The sequence below is a fragment of the Mesocricetus auratus genome, unplaced genomic scaffold (genome assembly GCF_017639785.1).
Source record: "Mesocricetus auratus isolate SY011 unplaced genomic scaffold, BCM_Maur_2.0 Super-Scaffold_6731, whole genome shotgun sequence".
NCBI lineage: Eukaryota > Metazoa > Chordata > Mammalia > Rodentia > Cricetidae > Mesocricetus > Mesocricetus auratus.
In genome coordinates this window covers 5,403,339-5,422,066 of record NW_024429185.1, presented here as the reverse complement: position 1 = coordinate 5,422,066, position 18,728 = coordinate 5,403,339, and the positions used below count along the sequence as shown (strand labels likewise).

At 42.8% G+C, this 18,728-nt stretch overlaps 1 protein-coding gene across 10 annotated transcripts in view; it reads left to right on the top strand.

The window, feature by feature from the left end:
* The first annotated feature begins 12,389 nt into the window (after positions 1-12,389).
* Ints10 (integrator complex subunit 10) overlaps positions 12,390-18,728 on the top strand; it is a 30,049-nt gene continuing 23,710 nt past the window's right edge. For 6 of the 10 annotated variants that reach the window (XM_005075196.4, XM_021230191.2, XM_021230189.2 and 3 more), the window contains exons 1-6: positions 12,391-12,592; positions 13,060-13,127; positions 14,707-14,810; positions 15,415-15,554; positions 17,261-17,342; positions 17,801-17,941. In XM_005075196.4, the coding sequence (XP_005075253.1) occupies positions 12,464-12,592; positions 13,060-13,127; positions 14,707-14,810; positions 15,415-15,554; positions 17,261-17,342; positions 17,801-17,941 (664 nt within the window). In that variant the 5' untranslated portion in view covers positions 12,391-12,463. Of the gene's footprint in view, positions 12,593-13,059; positions 13,128-14,706; positions 14,811-15,414; positions 15,555-17,260; positions 17,343-17,800; positions 17,942-18,728 lie in introns of all 10 variants that reach the window. The other 4 variants (XR_002383860.2, XM_013117187.3, XM_021230192.2 and 1 more) reach the window with 2 other exon arrangements.

Genomic DNA, 18,728 nt, shown 5'->3' with positions numbered 1-18,728 from the left:
CTGTCGTTTGGTAAGTTTGGATAACAGTTTGTCTATCTTGTTGATTTTCTCAAAGAACCAATTCTTTGTTGCATTGATTCTTTTTATTGTTTTCCTAGTCTCTGCTTTATTGATTTCAGCCCTCAATTTTATTATTTCCTGGTGTCTACTCCTCCTGGGTGAATTTGTTTCTTTGTGTTCTAGAGCTTTAATTTGTGCTGTTAATTCTCTAGTGTAACTATCCTCCAGTTTCTTCATGTGGGCACTTAGTGCTATGAACTTCCCTTGTAGCACTGCTTTCCAAGTGTCCCATAAGTCTGGGTATGTTGTGTCTTCATTCTCATCGAATTCTAGGAAGTATTTAATTTCTCTTTTTATTTATTCATTGACCCAGGAATGGTGCAATTGCGCATTATTCAACTTCCATGATTTTGTAGAGTTCCTGCAATTTGTGTTGTTGAATTCTAATTTTAATGCATGGTGGTCTGATAAGGTGCAGGGAGTTATTCCAATTTTTTGTACCTGTTGAGATTTGGTATGTTGCCCAGTATGTGGTCGATTTTTGAAAAAGTTCCATGTGGTGCTGAGAAGAAGGTATATTCTTTTTTATTTGGTTGGAATGTTCTATAGATGTCTGTTAATCCCAATTGGGTCATAACTTCTATTAGACCCTTTGCTTCTTTGTTGAATTTCTGTCTGGTATTCCTGTCTAGTGGTGAAAGTGGGGTGTTGAAGTCTCCCACTATAAGTGTATGGGGCTTTATATGTGATTTGAGGTTTAGTAGTGTTTCTTTTATGAATGTGGGTGCCTTTGTATTTGGGGCATAGATGTTCAAAATTGAAACTTCATCTTGGTGTATTTCTCCTGTGATGAGTATGAAATGGCCTCCTTCATCTCTTTTGATTGATTTTATTTTGAAATCTAATTTGTTAGATATTAGGATTGCTACCCCTGCTTGTTTCTTGGGTCCATTTGATTGGAAAATCTTTTCGCAACCCTTAACTCTGAGGTGATGCCTGTCTTTGAGGCTGAAGTGTGTTTCTTGTATGCAGCAGAAGGATGGGTTCTGTCTTCAAATCCATTCTGTTAGCCAGTGTCTCCTTATGGGCAAATTAAGACCATTAATATTTAGGGATATTAATGACTATTGATTGCTCATTCTTGTTTGTTTTGGAATAGTTGATGGTGGTGGAATTATATGTGGATTTCCACCTCTTTTCTTTTGGCTGTTGGTAAGGTGGGATTACCTATTGCTTATGTTTTTCTGGTTGGAGTTAACTCCCTTGAGTTGGGGTTTTCCTTCCAGAACTTTCCGTAGGGTTGGGTTGGTGGATATGTGTTGTTTAAATCTGGTTTTGTCATGGAATATCTTGTTTTCTTCATCTATAGTGATTGAAAGCTTTGCTGGATATAGCAGTCTGGGCTGGCATCCGTGATCTCTTAGTATTGGGAGAATATCTATCCAGGACCTTCGGGCTTTCAGAGTTTCCATGGAGAAGTCAGGTGTGATTCTGACTTCTGTGATTCTTGGCCTTTTTCCTTTGCTGCTCTTAATATTCTTTCTTTATTCTGTATGTTCTGGGTTTTTACTCTTATGCGGCAAGGGGATTTCCTTTTGTGGTCCACTCTATTTGGTGTTCTGTAAGCTTCTTGTACTTTCATTGTCATGTCTTTCTTTAAGTTGGGAAAGTTTTCTTCTATGATTTTGTTAAATATATTTTCTGCCCCTTTGAGGTGGATTTCTTCACCTTCTTCTATACCTATTATTCATAGGTTTGGTCTTTTCATGGTGTCCCATATTTCCTGGATATTTTGTGTTAGGGATTTGTTAGACTTAAGATTTTCTTTGGTCGATGAATCTGTTTCCCCTAGTGTATCTTCAACACCTGAGATTCTGTCTTTCATATCTTATATTCTGTTGTTTATGCTTGTATCTGTAGTACCTGACCATTTGCCCAGCTTTTCTAATTCCAGCCTTCCTTCAGACTGTGTTTTTTGTTGTTGTTGTCTCTATTTCAGCTTTCAACCCTTGTACTTTTTTAATTGTTTCTTGTAATTTTTGCTTTGTCTTTTCCTCTCTTTCTTGCATTTGTTGAAGTTTTTGATTTGTCTTCTCTTCCATTTCTTGCATTTTTTTCATTTTTGGATTATTTTTTCCTCCATTTTTTGCAGTTCTTGTAATTTTTGTTTGTTTTTTCTTCCATGTCTTTAAGGCACTTTCTAATATCTTCTTTGAGGGCCTCTATCATTTTCATGAAGTTGCTTTTAAGGTCTTTCTCATCTGTTTCTTCCACAATGGACTGTTCAGGTCTTGCGGGTGTAGAGTCTCTAGTTTCTGGTGGTGTAATACTGTTGTTTCTGTCGGTGGGTGTGTTTTTGTATTGTCTCATTACCATCATTTCTTCCTGTGGGTGCAGAAGGAGTCTCTTCCTCTCCTGGTGGGTATGTGACCACGGTTCCTGTCCAGTTGGTTTGAGCAGGTCCAATATCCTAGTGGCTTTCCTCTTGTGTGGATGGAGGCTGTCCTAGTATCAGGACCTTACCAAAAGCTGGGTAGGCTGGACCCTCACCTCACCTGTCCCGTGGGTAGAGACTGGGACTTGGAAGCTGGCAGTCTCTGGGCGGGCTGAGTCCCTTCGGGCTGGGATCTGGGTCTGCTGTGTGCAGTTCTCAGGTCTCCCACAGATGAGTTTTTAACCATTTGGGTGTTGGGAATCAAACTTGGGTCCTTTGGAAGCACAGCCAGTGCTCTTAACCACTGTGTCATCTCTCTAGTCCTTTTGTGATATTCTATATTCACAATTTCTTTTACGACAGTTATTTTTAAAAATATCAGAAACAAAAATAAGAAGTACTCTAGAGAAAGTTTTATTTATATATGAATACGATATTTATTTTTTTTTCTAATTATCCTTCCGAAGTCAATACGAAATACTTAATTGTAACGTTAAGTCGCAAATTTGAGAGCAATGTAAGGTGGTGGTGTATCCCTGACATCCAGGTACATATAGAGTTCATCATCATCCTCTGCAATGCTGCGGTTTCAAAGCCAACTTGAACTGCATGGAGCTCTGTTTAAGTAAACAAGGGAAGAGGCCTTGTGAAATAGTTCTGTGTGTGAAGTTGTTGCTTTACAAACATGAAGACTCAAGTCTGGAAACCAAGCACATGTTTTAAATGTTTGTCATGATGGCACGAGGTTATCACTGCAGAGCAGAAAAGTAGAAGCAGACAGATCCCTGTGGCAGGTTTAGTAAGAGACTATGTCTCAAAACCTAAGATGATACCTGAAGATATGAGACATCAACCTCTGACCTTCACACATGCCAGCATACAATCACATCACACCACACACACACACACACATACACATACACCCACACACTCTGAACAGTGCTCTACAATAGTAAAATGATTATTTCTAAATGACTAAGCTATGATTTATATTTTCTTTCATGTGCTTTTCAGCACTTTTCTAATTTACCATAATGATTATTGTTTTTGGAAAGTTAAGCGTTGCTTGATTCTGATGGATAAAAGCAATGGCTTTTGAAAAGACCTGAGGAATAAAATTTGAATACAGAACTATTAAATTTATGGGATATCTAGATGATTTATAGTACTGATTCACACACTATTACAAGGTGCTCTACATTTAAAATTGAGTAATAGTGGCCTTTTCCTATTTGAAAGTTTCATTTATTTTGTTTAATGACTTAGAACCAACTGTAAAACACAAAGTTATCAGCCTATACACATGCCAATGAATTATTAACATGCCAAACAGGGCCTGGCAGCAATAAGACTTATGGAGGAAGTTTGAGCCATGATTTGGACAAGAAAAAACAAGAAAACTCCATGCTTTCAATCCCATCAGAATTCTTATTAATGTAGCATCTTCTAATGAATCCTTATATCTTTCAATACAAATTAAAAGTCATAGGTTTCTCATCTATTGAATAATTAACAAACCCTAGTTAAATAACAACTGTTCTAGAAAGCACAGAGCATTAAGAAAACTTTTAAGTATGATGCTTGATTTCAAAGAATTTGGAGACATAGGACTGCTATAGTTTGGAAACTTGTGTCTCCTAACTCAGTCTTTAATGTAACAATGTTGGAAAGTGATGAGGCCTTTCAGGCTGAGAGCCTAGGGCATTAATCTTGTCTCCCAGGAGTGAAGCAAGTGTCCCTCCAGAATGGGTTGTGCTAAAGTGAATTCCTGTGAGCACTCATAGCTGGAGTCAGCCCTCCTTGCTCCAAGGTTATGGGTTAGTGTTCTTTCAGTTTCACGTGACTCTACTAATTTTTAAATTCTCTCCCTAGTGTCTTCAAGAATGCTCTGATCACTCCATGGCGGATGGTTCCGTGGTGGGTGGTTCTGTGTGGATGGTTCCGTGGTGGATGGTCCTGTGTGGGTGGTTCTGTGTGGATGGTTCCGTGGCGGATGGTTCCGTGGTGGGTGGTTCTGTGTGGATGGTTCCGTGGTGGATGGTCCTGTGTGGGTGGTTCCGTGGCGGATGGTTCCGTGGTGGGTGGTTCTGTGTGGATGGTTCCGTGGTGGATGGTCCTGTGTAGGTGGTTCTGTGTGGATGGTTCCGTGGTGGGTGGTTCTGTGTGGATGGTTCCGTGTGAATGATTCTGTGTAGGTGGTTCTGTGTGGATGGTTCCGTGGCGGATGGTCCTGTGTAGGTGGTTCTGTGTGGATGGTTCTGTGTGGATGGTCCTGTGTAGGTGGTTTTGTGTGGATGGTTCCATGGTGGATGGTCCTGTGTAGGTGGTTCTGTGTGGATGGTTCCGTGGTGGATGGTCCTGTGTAGGTGGTTCTGTGTGGATGGTTCCGTGGCGGATGGTCCTGTGTAGGTGGTTCTGTGTGGATGGTTCCATGTGAATGATTCTGTGGTAGATGGCTCCATGTCCATGTGTCTGTATAGCTTCTGAGTTCTGCTATTGATTTCGATTTCATTCTGTTTTTACCTGTTACAGCACAAGAAGTTATTTTCTTGTTTTTATTAAGACTTGGTAGACACTGTAAAATGTGAGTTATATAGAGGAAGCTCACAAGCTGCAGAGAGACACGTGCATTCCTCAGTTGCCAGGTGGAATGTTGTACACATGTCTGCAAAATTAATTTGCTCTGAGGTGCCACTTAACTCTGAAGTTTCTTTGTTCCTATTTTAAAAATCTTCTTCATGGATTGTTCCCCTTATTCCTAAGAGTTGCTTTCACTATCTCTTATGGTTAGTTTTGGCTTGATGCCCACTCTATTAGATATTCATACAGCCACCCCTTGTTCTCCAATTCTATTCACTTTCTGTATTGAGTTCCATCCTCACTTTTAGAATATGTGTGTCTTTTCATTCATCCATAAAGAAGAATTAAATTCAGATTCATTCACAGGAAAATGGATAGAATTGAAGGTCAGTAACTAAACAAAATAAGCCAGACTATGAAAGACAAATAACTGATCATATATCTAGACTAAAGGTGTGTGTGTGTGTATGTGTGTGTGTGTGTGTGTGTGTGTCCGTCCGTAATCACCTACATATGACATATCACCTTCTACAAGGTAGAAGGGGCCAATTTAAGGGAAGAAAGGGAACCTGCAGTAGGGTAGAGGAACCACAGAGGAAAAGGGAGAGTCGAACATATATAAATTATAGTGACACAGATGTTTGAAATGCCATAATCAAGTTCGCATGCTATTTTATCAACTTAATTTTTTAAATGACTTGAATGTTCTCATGTCATTCTATTTAATGCAATCTCTTCTACATGCTCTAGTACAGGTTTGACTATGTAGTGCCATTGGCTACACTACATAAACATGTATTATAGTGTCATTTGCTACACTGTGATACAGAAACAGGCCCAGGCCTGATAACAACGTCATGCTGTTTGGGTTTATAACTTACTCAACACCAGTTATTTTGTTACATCAACACAAAACAGTCCAAACAAAAGGCTTTATGAAAAAAAAGCATATTGATGATTCAGAGAATAAAACAGACTTAATCAGAGGTAGAATAAAACTGATTTTAATTAGAAGTCAGATTAAAGGCCTCTTTCAACTGGAACCATAGAAGCTGTCCCAGAGAAGAAAAAGGCTAGTTTTGTGCCAGAAAACTGAAGGAATTGTATTGAGTTAAAGGTAAAACACTTAAAAAGAAGTCTGACCAAAAGATGCTTCAAAGGGCAAGCAGGAAGCTTGTCTATGAGAAAGCTGAGCGCTACTACAGAGAATAGAGTCAAATCACAGAGCTGTAAAGGGAGGCCTTCCCGCCAGCCTGGTTCCAGAGCCGCATCAGTCCCAAATAAACACACAGGAGGCTATATTAATTATGAAGCTGTTGGCCTTGCTTGTTTCTTACTGGCTAGCTATGACTTAAGTATTTACCCCATAATTGTTAATCTAAGTATTTCTCTTACCGGGGAACTTTCCGGGCTTCTTATCCCTATAGCAGTTACAACTTGACTTCCTGTGTTTCTCCTACCCAGAGTCCTCCTCGACTCCTAGTCCCACCTATCTTGCTTCCCTATTGGCCAACAGTGCTTTATTGACATATACACAGGACTTCCCCCATCACAGAGCTAAGGTTTGAATGGCTAAGACAGCATGGTAAGCTGGCAGCATCTGCATACTGCAGAACCCAGGCTGACCTTCGCCATCAGAACCAAAGCTATCAGCGGTATGAACCCACAGGTCCACAAAGTGTGGCTGCTTCTTCACCTTCAATGGCAGCTCTATTAATCTCAACAAGGCTTCTGGTAATATGCTGGAGTGAAATCATACATTAATCAGCGTGCCTGAGCCTGAAGTCAGTAAATGACATGATCTACACATAGTTACTGCAAAATCAGCAAGAAGGGATTACCTAAACAGGTAATTTGCTGTTTGTAATCTGGTCGATTACAAGATAAATATGGCCTCATCTGTGTGGAGGAGCTGATTTTGTGAGATCTAGACTGTTGGAAAAGTCTAGAAGAGAGGCCTGTGGCCCTTCACATAATCTTCTCCATAAGGTAGAATTAAGAGACAGACAACCCACATAATAAAAACTGGAATGCTCATGATCAATAAGGAAGATCAGGTCTCCATGCTGACTGAAAGTTGAACTAAGGCACTGGATACAGTATGTCTGTAATCTGAACCACTGATAAATGTTAATAAATGGTTTCTGGCAATAAGCAAACAGAAGATAGGTAGGTAGGTAGGTAGGTAGGTAGATAGATAGATAGATAGATAGATAGATAGATAGATAGATAGATGACATAAAAAGCCTGATACAAAAGAACATAACTTTGGGTATTTTTCTTCATTATGAGAACTCTTCTGATCACTTAGTACTGCAGCAGAAGCACTGTAAAGCAAGGTGAGGGCCTCTTGTAGCACTGAGTAGCCTCCTATGTGTGGTGTAACTGGAGATAGTTCTGAATTCCTGATCCTCTTGCCTCTGCCTCTGGATGTTGAGATGGCAGGTCTGATCAGTCTCGGGAAGCATGGTGGCTGGGAGTATGCTGGTATGCAGGCAGACACAGAGCTGGAGAATTCTACATCTTGCAGGCCACCGGAAGTGAACTGCGACACTGGGCATAGCTTAAGCATATATGAGACCTAAAAGCCTGCCTCCATAGTGACACTCTTTTCCTCCAATAATACCACACCTACTCCAACATATCTCCTAATAGTGACATCCCCCCTTTAGGAGCCATTTTCTTTCAAACCACCACAATGACTCACACTTTTTAAAATAAAAAATTATCCTCATCAGTTTAAATTCAGTTTTCTAAGGTCCAGAAATTGGTTGAAAAATACATGCCTAAATAAGCAAAACCAGCCAGTATTCTGTCTGTAAATAGTCAAATACATTCAGTTGCTGTGGAATAATCTTGTTCACTGTAATCTAATTGGTTAATAAAAAGCTGATTGGCCTATCTCTAGGCAGGATGGGGGGCATAGAGAATGCTAGGGAGAAAAAGGATGGAGTCTGAGGAGGTACCATGAGATGTAGAGGGAACAGGATCTGAAGTAAACATGCTACCACAGTAAACTGTAGCTAACATCAGTTCAGTTATGAATTAAGGGTGCTAATGAAACTGAATCAAGTCTCATAATACCCAAGAAAAGCGGAAGGGTTTATGCATTATGTTCTATTGCTGTGAAGAGATACCATGACTACAGAACCTCTAATAAAGAAAAAAATTAATTGGGACTGGCTTACAGTTTCAGAGATTTATTCTATTGACTTCATGGTGGCAGGAAGGCAGTCATGGTGCTAGAGATACAGTAGCTGAGGTTTCTACGTCCAATCCACAGGCAGCAAGAAGAGAGACTCTGGGCTTGGAATGGGCTTTTAAAACCTCCAGGTCAACCCCCAGTGAGACACTTTCTCCAACAAGGCCACACCTCCTAATCCTTTCAAAGAGTGCCACTCCCTGATTACCATGGGTTCAATTCTATGAGCCTATTCTCATTCAAACCACCACATTCCCTGGTCCCCATAGGCTTGTAGCCACATCTTGACACAAAAGGCATTTAGTCCAACTTCAAAAGTCCCCATAGTGTATCACAACCTCAACACTGATTGAAAGTTCAAAGTTCAAACTCTCTTCTGAAATCCAAGGTAACCCCTTAACTGTTAATGCTGTAGAAATCAAAATCAAGAAGCAGATCACATACTTCCAACATACAATGGCACAGAACATAATTCACCACTCCAAAAAGGAGGAACGGAAGCATACTGAAGAAATACTGGACCAAAGAAAGATTGAAAACCATCAAGGCAAACAAATTCTGTGTCTACTTGTCTGATGGCAAAGTAGTCTTCAGATCTCCAATTCCTTTCATCTTTGTTGACTGCAACACACTTCTCTCTCTTGGGCTATTTCCATGCCCTGTTAGCAGCTCTTCTTGGCAGGTATTCCAGACTCTGGCATCTCCAATATCATAGTATCCAGTCAAATCTAGGCTTCACTTACACAGCCTCACACAATAGTCTCTCTGGGCCTCCATTGAGGGACACCCTGACAATTCTGGTCTCAGCAGCTTTCCTTAGCCTCAGAAGGAGATTTCACAATCCCTTTCTTGTATGCTTGACTGCAAAGTCAGAACCATGTGGCCAAAGCTGCTAAGGTCTTCTGCTTGTTGGGGCTGGAACTTACCCCCCTCCCCATTCAAATATATTTCATCAGTTTCCTGATTTTGATGGTTTCCTTCACTGCTTAAGCCTTTCATTTCATTTCACAAGTTAGAAGCTCAGCTAGGTAGAGTATTGCCCTGAGGTCACCACTCCCACATTTTATCTTCTTGAGCACTGAACTTAGCTCCACTATACTTTCCAATGTTCCTTCTCTCATCAGACTTTGCTCATCTTGCTCCTTTTCATTATAGATCTGCATAAGAGTGACCTCCAATAACCACACAATACTAAGCTGTCTTGAACACTCCTCTGCCAATGCCATTAATCCAAAACTCTTCAATTTAGCCTAGATGGATTTTTTTTCAGACAAGGGCAGAAAACTGCTACATTCTCATCAGCAACAGTCTCTAGGCCACTTACTAGTATTGTTCTCCTCTGAAACCTCTAGAGTCAGGCCAATCATAATCTACATCACTCTCGGCACCACTGTCTTCCCTGCTCTTACCAGTATGGCTCATTAAGACCGGCTTAAAGTGTCAACTGCTTTTCTAGTCTTAAGTCCAAAAGTCTACATTCCATCAACAAGCAACACCATCAGTCAGGCCTGTCCCAGCAATATCCTACTCCTGGTACTAACTTTGAAAGACCCCTACCCAGGACCCCCTAGGAAAAGAAAAGCAAGGCCAGGCCATTACCTAATGAAAGAAACCCAGACCAGGTGCCTCGCCCAGCTGTCAGGATGTCAAACAGGATCTGTGGTCACCAGAGCAGTCATGGGACCCGGATAATAATTGCTGAAGCGTGCCAGGGTCTTTTGTGTGGCAATACCAGGACACCTAGTCCTTGGCAACTACCCTTGCCCCCAGTTGTGTCTATGATCACCATAGTAGTCATGGGACCCGGATAATAATTGCTGAAGCGTGCCGGGGTCTTTCATAAAGTAATACCAGGAAACTTAGTCCGTGGGAACTACCCCTGCCCCCAAGATGAGCCAATAAAATGCCTGTTACTTATGTAACCATTAAAACTCTATAAATATTGTGCTCCCTGCAGGCCCGGTATGCTCTGCACCCGAGTTGCAGCAGCATCCGCAGGCGCCTGTGTACTTAATAAATCACCTCTTGCATTTGCAGCCAGTGGTCTGGCCCCGGTTCTTGGGCAGAGGGTTCGGTTCAGTGCCCGGCGCTTTGATGCCGAGGTCTTTCAACTTCTGTCTTAGTGTTCTAGTGCTTTGTTAAAATCGTTGGTCATTTGACCAATGGAAATACAGCTACAGTATAAATCAGTACCACTTTACAGAAACTCTGGCTTTCATTCTGTATTTGAGTCAAAGGAAAAAATAAGTCTCTTTGATCTGCACTTTTGGAATTAGCACACTAATTCACCACAAATTTTGACTACTTGTTTATATGTTATTCATTAGCAAGCCTGCATCGTTTCACATTTCTATAAGTAGTACTGACATAAAACAATAAAGTAACATAAAAGAAAGTTCATTCAAAGTTTAGTGAGTGAGGTGTCTATGGCCAGGGGCAGGGATTCACCTTGCCTTGAATGATATGTTCACGGTAGAGGAAACACCTGAGCTTCTAGAAGCACAGAACAAGAGTTACAGATCAATCATTTTACCAGCTACACTGTGAGGGCATCAGGTACCTGGGCTACAGTATGGCTGGGAAATCCCTTCCCTGGTTTCCAGGTGTTGTATCATTCTTAGCATTAAGATTAGTGGAAGCCGGGTGGTGGTGGTGGTGCACACCTTTAATCCCAGCACTCGGGAGGCAGAGGCAGGCAGATCTCTGTGAGTTCGAGGCCGGGCTGGACCTGGACCTATAGCATCCAAAAACAATACAGAGAAACCCTGTCTCGTAAAAACCAAAAGAGAGAGAGAGAGAGAGAGAGAGAGAGAGAGAGAGAGGGAGAGAGAGAGAGAGAGAGAGAGAGAGACAGGAAAAAAAGATTAGTGGAAGTTCGAGACCAGCCCAGCCTGGACTAACAAGTGAGTTCCAGGACAGCCTCCAAAGCCACAGAGAAACCCTGTCTCGAAAACCCAAAAAAAAAAAAAAAAAAAAAAAAAAAAAGATTAGTGGAGCCTTGAGTCTTTAGATAATCTGAAAAGAGTATCTGCTAGAAGATTGTTAGGCCAGATGTCCATCAAAGGCCTCAAATGATTTTGGTTCTCAATTTACGTTTCCATCTCTCCACAACAATATCTTAATCATCCAATGCTATGCTGTTTGAAGAATCTTTAACGTAAACAAAGCTTCATCACAGTTGTCATGTATATATTCATACAATTTTTCTTTAAATATCTGTAATTTTCACTTATATAGGTATATGCCAGTTTCTTTTGTTTAAAAACTGAAGTCAGGACAGGCACATATCCAGCATTTGGTAAGATGGAAGTTGAGCATCAGGAAGAGTTTAAGGTCATCCTCACATATTTACAAAGTTTAAGGCCAATTTGGGCTAAGAGAGTATGTGTCTCGGAGGAAAAACAGAGAAAAGAAACCATTTAGTAATGTTTGACTCTTTTATCTCCTTGTTTTAAGTGGCAATTGGTGACAACAGCTGATAGAATCATTAAAACAATTAAACTGAAAATTAACGCTGAAAACTCAGTTTCGGGACACTCTTCTAATTCAGCAAATACATATTCCTTGTCAACACAAGAGGGAGACAGTTTATAATTTTAACCCAAACGCAAAACAAAGCCGGAGTTAAAGAGTCACCGATTTATATGAGAGCTATTTTTCCGCTGTCAAATGACCAAAGATCTTAACACTTGCTGGGCGATTCGGACACATGGCTGAGTAAATTATCTAAGTGCTAATTGTTAAGTGTTGGAGAAAAATAATATATGCAGGCGAAACAAACACATAGTGGAGGCGGGGGGGGGGGTGGGCGCTGCTAGAAAAGGCTTTGCTCAAGAGCAACAGGCGAGGCTGGGTCATCGGTGTGCAGGGGTGGGGACGTCCCAGCACGGTAAAGCCAGCACTTCGCGGCGCTCTCCCTCCAACTGCACCCCAGCCCGGAGGACCAGGCTAGGGGACACTAAGGTACCACAGCCAGGCATCAGCGTGGTCCCGCATCCGTAGAACCTTGCTTAGGATCCAAGGAGAACGCTAGAACCTGGAGCCACGGATTGCGGGCTCCGGCGCACGGGACGGCAATCCGAGAACTGGAAATCCACTTCTCCGCACTTTGCAGAGGACTCCGCAGAGCCGCCGCGCCGCGTGGTTGGCTGGCCTCCGGGCATGCGCAGTGGCCGCCCGCGGGGGAGAAGGGGAGGTGTTGGCGTCGCTTTGGGAGGCCGCTGCCGGAAGGGCTCGTCGCCGGGGTCATGTCGGCCCAGGGTGACTGTGAGTTCCTGGTGCAGCGAGCCCGAGAGCTGGTGCCCCAGGACCTGTGGGCAGCCAAGGCATGGCTTATCACGGCCCGCAGCCTCTACCCGGCCGACTTCAACATCCAGGTGAGTCGGAGCCGGCGCGTCCCCACGCGCGCGGAAGGGAGGCTTTGGCTGAGCTGGGTGGCCCTGGGCGCAGTGCACGGCCGCTCCTCCCTCCTTCCCCAAGTCACTCCTGTGCTGCTCCACTCTGCGCGGTTGACCAGCCTTCTCCCCAGCGCCTGCAAAGGCGGAGACCACACGCTGGTTTAGGCCCAGGCCACTCATTCATTGACGGTGGTGGTAGCCGGCTGTTCGGTGCCTGCTGCTCGGAAACGTTCTCCCAGTTGATCCCAGCAGCCCGGGGGATGGAGTGAGCCCAGAGTCCCACTCCTGAGCTCTGGGCCACCAGGGGATGCTTTGTGCTCAGGCTCCCCTTGCCCTTGCGGGTGTTTTGGGTGAAGACCCAGCTCTGAGCTGTTCTGCAGGTGGGCTGGGGCTGGACCAGCTACCACGGTGGAAGGTGGTGACCCGGTCTGTCTGCCTTGTTTCAGTATGAGATGTACACCATCGAACGGAATGCAGAGAGGACTTCCACTGCAGGGCGGTTGCTGTATGACATGTGAGTTAACTGTTTGGGATCCTCCCAGGACCTTTTGTGGACCTCCTAAGGGGGCTCTTCAGATATCAACAATTGGTAGGAGTTGGGACCCTGCGTCCCTGGTACTCAAGCCTTCTTAATTGCCAACACACCTTCTGCAGAGTCAGCTTATTCTTGTATTTTAATGCCAAAATTGTATCCCGTGGTTTATTTAAGAAACATACCTTCATTGCACGCTTTGGGACAGTAATTGGTAGAATGAAATGTGAAATCCCTACCAAGCCAGAGTTTTGTGCGTTTCTGCGCATCTCAGTGTAAACACACGAATGCACTGGGGAGCAGGCAGAGTGAGGGCGATCTACTCTCACGCGGAGGCTTACTTCCTGCACCCGCTGTGATGGACCCTGCTATGTCCACCCTATAGAGATAGGTGTTGTTCTTCATTCCCATGTAGCGCTTCTCAGCCGCTCCTTTCTTGGTGCGCATTTAGTTTCCATTTGTTTTAAATTATGTTTGGAATGTCAGTAATTCTGTATCCATATTTTGGTGTCTCTGATTTGTGGCTAAAGGGTATGGGACATGTCATCATCAAAGTATTCTCTAAAAGAGATATCCTAAATATCCGTTTCTACAATTGATATATAACAATGCCAGTTTTCCACACTCTCACCAACTCTATATAATCATCTCTATCTCCTTTTCTTTCTTCCTTTCTCACCCCTCCCCCTTTCTTTCTCCCAGACCACAGGAATCTCACTTTATTGGCCAGGGTGGTTTTGAACCCAAAAGACTCACATGCTCCACCTGCTAGCCTCCTTTGTAGCTGGGACACAAGCTATAGCATGACACCAGGCCTGTGTTATGGGGAAAGGCATATCTTGCTATGTGGTTTCTTAAGTTTGTGCCTCTGATGCTATCACCAACATTGAGAATCTCTGTAACTGTTCTGTTTGGTGGTCTGGGGTCTATGATTTGCCTTTGTTTTTTTTTTTGTTTGTTTGTTTGTTTTTGTTTTTTGACAGAGTATTATTTTTCCTGCTGCTGTGATTGCTAGACAGCAACTTGGGAAGGAAGGGTGTGTGTTCTGACTCGGGTTCAAGGATGCCGTCCACCTTGGTGGGGAAAGCTTGCAGCAGGAGCTGGTGGTCAAAGTGTGCATGCAAACGATGGATGGTGGCTCTCAGCTTGCTTTTGTTTTTTTTCTGAGGCCAGGTCTCATGTATCCCAGATTGCTATGGGTTCAGATTTGTCAAAGTAGCTGAAGATGACCTTGAACTTCTGGTCCTCTTGCCTTTATCTCCCAAATGACAAGCATTCACTACCACATGTTTATGGGGCACAGAGATAGAACCCAGGGCTTTGTGTATGACAAGAAAGCACTCTACCCACTGAGCTACACCCTACCTCTTCATTTATAAAAACTTCTAAAGACTGAGTATTCCCAATTGTTTTAACTAATAGATTGTTTTTGCATATTTATTTTGGTTTATTCTGATGTATATAACCATTCACCTAAAGTAAAATGATTGTCTCTAAATGCTGGTATTCTTACTTTTTTGAATATGACATCTTACTTTTAATGCATTTGTTTTAAAAATAGGTTTGTGAATTTCCCAGACCAGCCCGTGGTATGGAGAGAAATCAGTATCATAACATCAGCACTGAGGAACGATTCCCAGGATAAGCAAACCCAGTTTTTAAGGAGTAAGTACAGTAACAGTCGAATAGTTTATAAATGATCACTTCTGTAATATCATGTCTGTCACAGACATCTCAGTCACACCTGTCATAGTGTGTTTTATTCTAGGCAATGAAAGTCCACAGTGATGTCACTTGGTCCCTTCAGGATTCACTTAGAACACGTTAAGTGTTCTTATGGGATGATAGTCTGTCAATGAGATCAGGAGATTGTATTTTGGACATATTTTACAATGACCAGAAAACATCTGTATAAAACCAGATCTTTACAAAATAGAAAAGTGTCAAACTTTAGCCAATCAAAGACCTCCAGTTCCTAGATAATTAGCAAACAGATGGTTTTGGTCATTTGAACTTAAGCAAGTTCTTGTCTTTATCTTAGTGTAGCTAGCTCTGTGGTGATGAATCCCACAGGTCATCCTTGGCTTCTGGGTCATCAGACCTCCAGATTATTCAGCAAACATCTTATGCCAAGTACTCTGCAGTTTAGAAGTCTGCTAGCGTGCAGGTGAATTCTACATGTTTGTAGTTTTATGAATGTCTTACGTATTTCTTTGAGGTCAACCTTTTCTTGATGAAAAAGACTTTATGGGTGAAATGTTGTTCACAGGCTTATTTGAAACTCTCCCGGGCCGGGTCCAGTGTGAAATGTTACTGAAGGTGACGGAACAATGCTTCAACACGCTGGAACGATCAGAGATGCTGCTGTTGCTTCTGAGGCGCTTCCCGGAGACAGTGGTGCAACACGGGGTAGGGGGATGCTGTCCTTTTCCTTAAGAAAAGACTGCAGTGGCTGATCAGTTGATTCCTTGGCACTCGTTACCCATTTCTAGACATCATCAACCTAAACTTATAGTCCCTGGAATTTTGACAGCGGTATTCAGTAGACAGTCACTTATTTCCATTGTGTTTGGCAATGCGTTTGAATCTAAGTGGGCGTCGGAGGGCTGACCAGATGGCTCAGTGGAAAAAGTGCCTACCGTCAAGCCTGACACCCTGAACCCCATCCCTGGGTCCCACGTACTGGAAGAAGGAAACCGATTACAGCAAGTTGTCCTCTGGCCTCCCCTTGAGTGCCACGGCATATTCTTGTCTCCCCCTAAATAGATAAATTGAAAGTTTATTGTTTTAACAGATAGGCCTTCCTGTTCCTGTCCTGCAAACCCTGTCGTGCCATCGAATCTGTCGGCTCTCTAAGTGTGTGGGGACTAGTGAGTGCTGTTGGCAAGTGTTGGTGGGTGGTGCTGGGGACCTAGAGAAACTGAGGTCTCAATGTTTAGTAACTTACTGTAGGCAGCGGGTAGTCGATTCAAGTCATTGGTTCTTTTTACTTAAAGTCAATTGCTTACCTCTTCAGGTCAGTTTTCTGGTGTCAGGCCTAGCTAACTTTTTTTATACTTTTATTAGTTTTCTATGTCTGTCATTACAGAGCACCAGAAGTGGGATGTTTGTCCACAATTCTGAAAACTACAATTCTAAAGTAAGGAGTAGGTGTTCCTGCTAGAGGCCCTAGGACACATTCCTTCCGTGGTGACAGCTAGCTGCTGTATCACTCCAGTTCATAGCTCTGATGTCACATGGCCCTTCCCTCTGTGTGTCTCTGTCTGTACTTGACATTCTTCACGGATGCCAGTCACTGCATCTGGCCGACTCTAAAATGACCTCATGTTTTTATCTACATAGACAGATTCTTCTTTAAAAGGAGAGCTGTGCCGTCATGCAGCTCTCAAAGAGAGTTTGGTCAGCAATGGACTCTGTACATGATAGTGGTCCTGTGAGGTTCTGCTGTCCAGTGGCAACATGGCCATCTGGTTTGTGATAATATACTCTGTGATGAAACTGCCATGTATGACTATATACAGACACATTCTGAGGTCTTCAGTGGATACGAATCTGGACCTTACATTTTTTTGATCGTTGTGGTGTCTTTTTGTGTGTCGTGATCTTTTGCGCTGTTCCAGTGAGACTACCGTATTGAAAAGAGAATAGAATGGTGGGTGGATTTTGATAAGAGACCTTTTGCTCTGCCATAACACTGGTGGGGGGAAGTTGACAGTGAAACTCCCACATTTTTGCCCAGTGCTTCCCAAACTGTGTGATTGTCTGTTGGGGTCTCTTGAGAGTAAGTGTTATCATTCTGTACATCTTGGCAGAGTGTAGTGTAGGTTTCCAGTTTCTTAGACAATCTCTCCAGCTGTCATCTGTGCTGTTCCTCCACTGTCATACTGGAGTTTCTATAGACATTTTGTTAGCCCTCTATCTTCGCTAGTTCCTGGGTAAGTGGGACCAGAGTGGACAGGTAGTCAGTGAACTTGATCTTCTGGGCAATGTCGCTGATGTATTCTGGTGTTTCCAGTCTTTAAAGCAGATTTGCTTGCTTCTTTAGGAAATCTCTCTGACAAAGAATGCTGTCGCCCCCTGTGATTCTTACACCGTGCACGCTTGTCTTTAAACAGGTTGGCCTTGGGGAGGCACTTCTGGAAGCTGAGACCATTGAAGAGCAGGAGTCCCCGGTTAACTGCTTCCGAAAGCTGTTTGGTAAGAAACACTGTGTTTCGTGTTGTTTCTTTGGGGCAAGGGAAATCTCTGGGATTGTCACATCAGGAGTAAGATCTCTTGTACACAGCATAGGAACTTTTTATGTTGTGAAACTTAATCCTGCTTTTAGCTGTAAAGCATTTAAAGCGACTCTTAATTGTGTGTTATTTGACATTTGTGACCTCTGATAGAACATGTATAGGATGTGTGTGTGTGTGAAGCATAATCATGGACACTCGAGCCTCCTCCCAGGGCCAGCAGATCTCTAGTCGTGGTGTCAGATCCACAGGCATATTCCCTCCACTGATGTCCTCTTGAACAGCTGGTTTAAACAGATGTGCCAGAGTGATTTCCCCCTATATATTTTAGATGCTACATTCAGTGAACTGGAAAATGAATTCGTTTCTGTCAGAACCCTAGTGCAAACGGCTGAACAGTTTGTTTTTTCCTTTCAACAGTTTGCGATGTCCTTCCTCTAATAATCAACAACCATGATGTTCGATTGCCTGCCAATTTGTTATATAAATACTTGAACAAAGCAGCTGAATTTTACATCAACTATGTCACTCGGTCCACACAGTTGGAAAATCAACATCAAGGTGAGTGGTAGCATCCCACACCTGCTCAGACTGGCTTTGTCCTTTGCTAGATCGATTGACCTTCTCTGGATGTGTACTAGTTTGATAGATGCCTCTAGGAAGAAAAATATGTATATATAACATATAAATAACAATATATAATACATATAATCAGGAGTTGAGATTTGCCTGTCATGAGTTCTACCCCTTGATTGAAATAGTCCAGTTCCTAAGCATCATACGGTCACCTTGAATGCCACACAGGTGCTGTAGCTCAGAAGCCACTTTGAACAGTCACCAATCATGAATCCTGGGGCAAAGTCAGAACAGTTCTCTTGCACATGTGCTGTTAGCGATTTTACTATGTGAATATCCTAGGTATACCGAGCTAGATGGTATAGCCCACTCCTTAAGTCTATATGGTATTGCTTAGTACCCATAGGTGTGGCAGGATCACCAGCCCCCAAATCATGACACAGAGACTTATTTTTAATTATGAAAGCTCTGCCTTAGCTTAGTCTTGTTTCTAACTAGTTCTTATAATGTAAATAAACCCATTTCTATTAATCTATGTGCTTCCTCATGGCTCGTGACTTTTACCTCTTCTCCTGCATGTCCTGCTTCCTCTCATCTCTGGTGTCTCTTCAGCACCAAGACTCATCTTCTTTTCTCTCTGCCTGGAAATCCCACCTAACCTCTTCCTGCCTAACTATTGGCCATTCAGCTCTTTATTAAACCAGTTGGAAAGATCCTTGGCAAAGACACATCTTCACAGTGTAAAGGAATATTCTACATTTCCCCCTTTTTG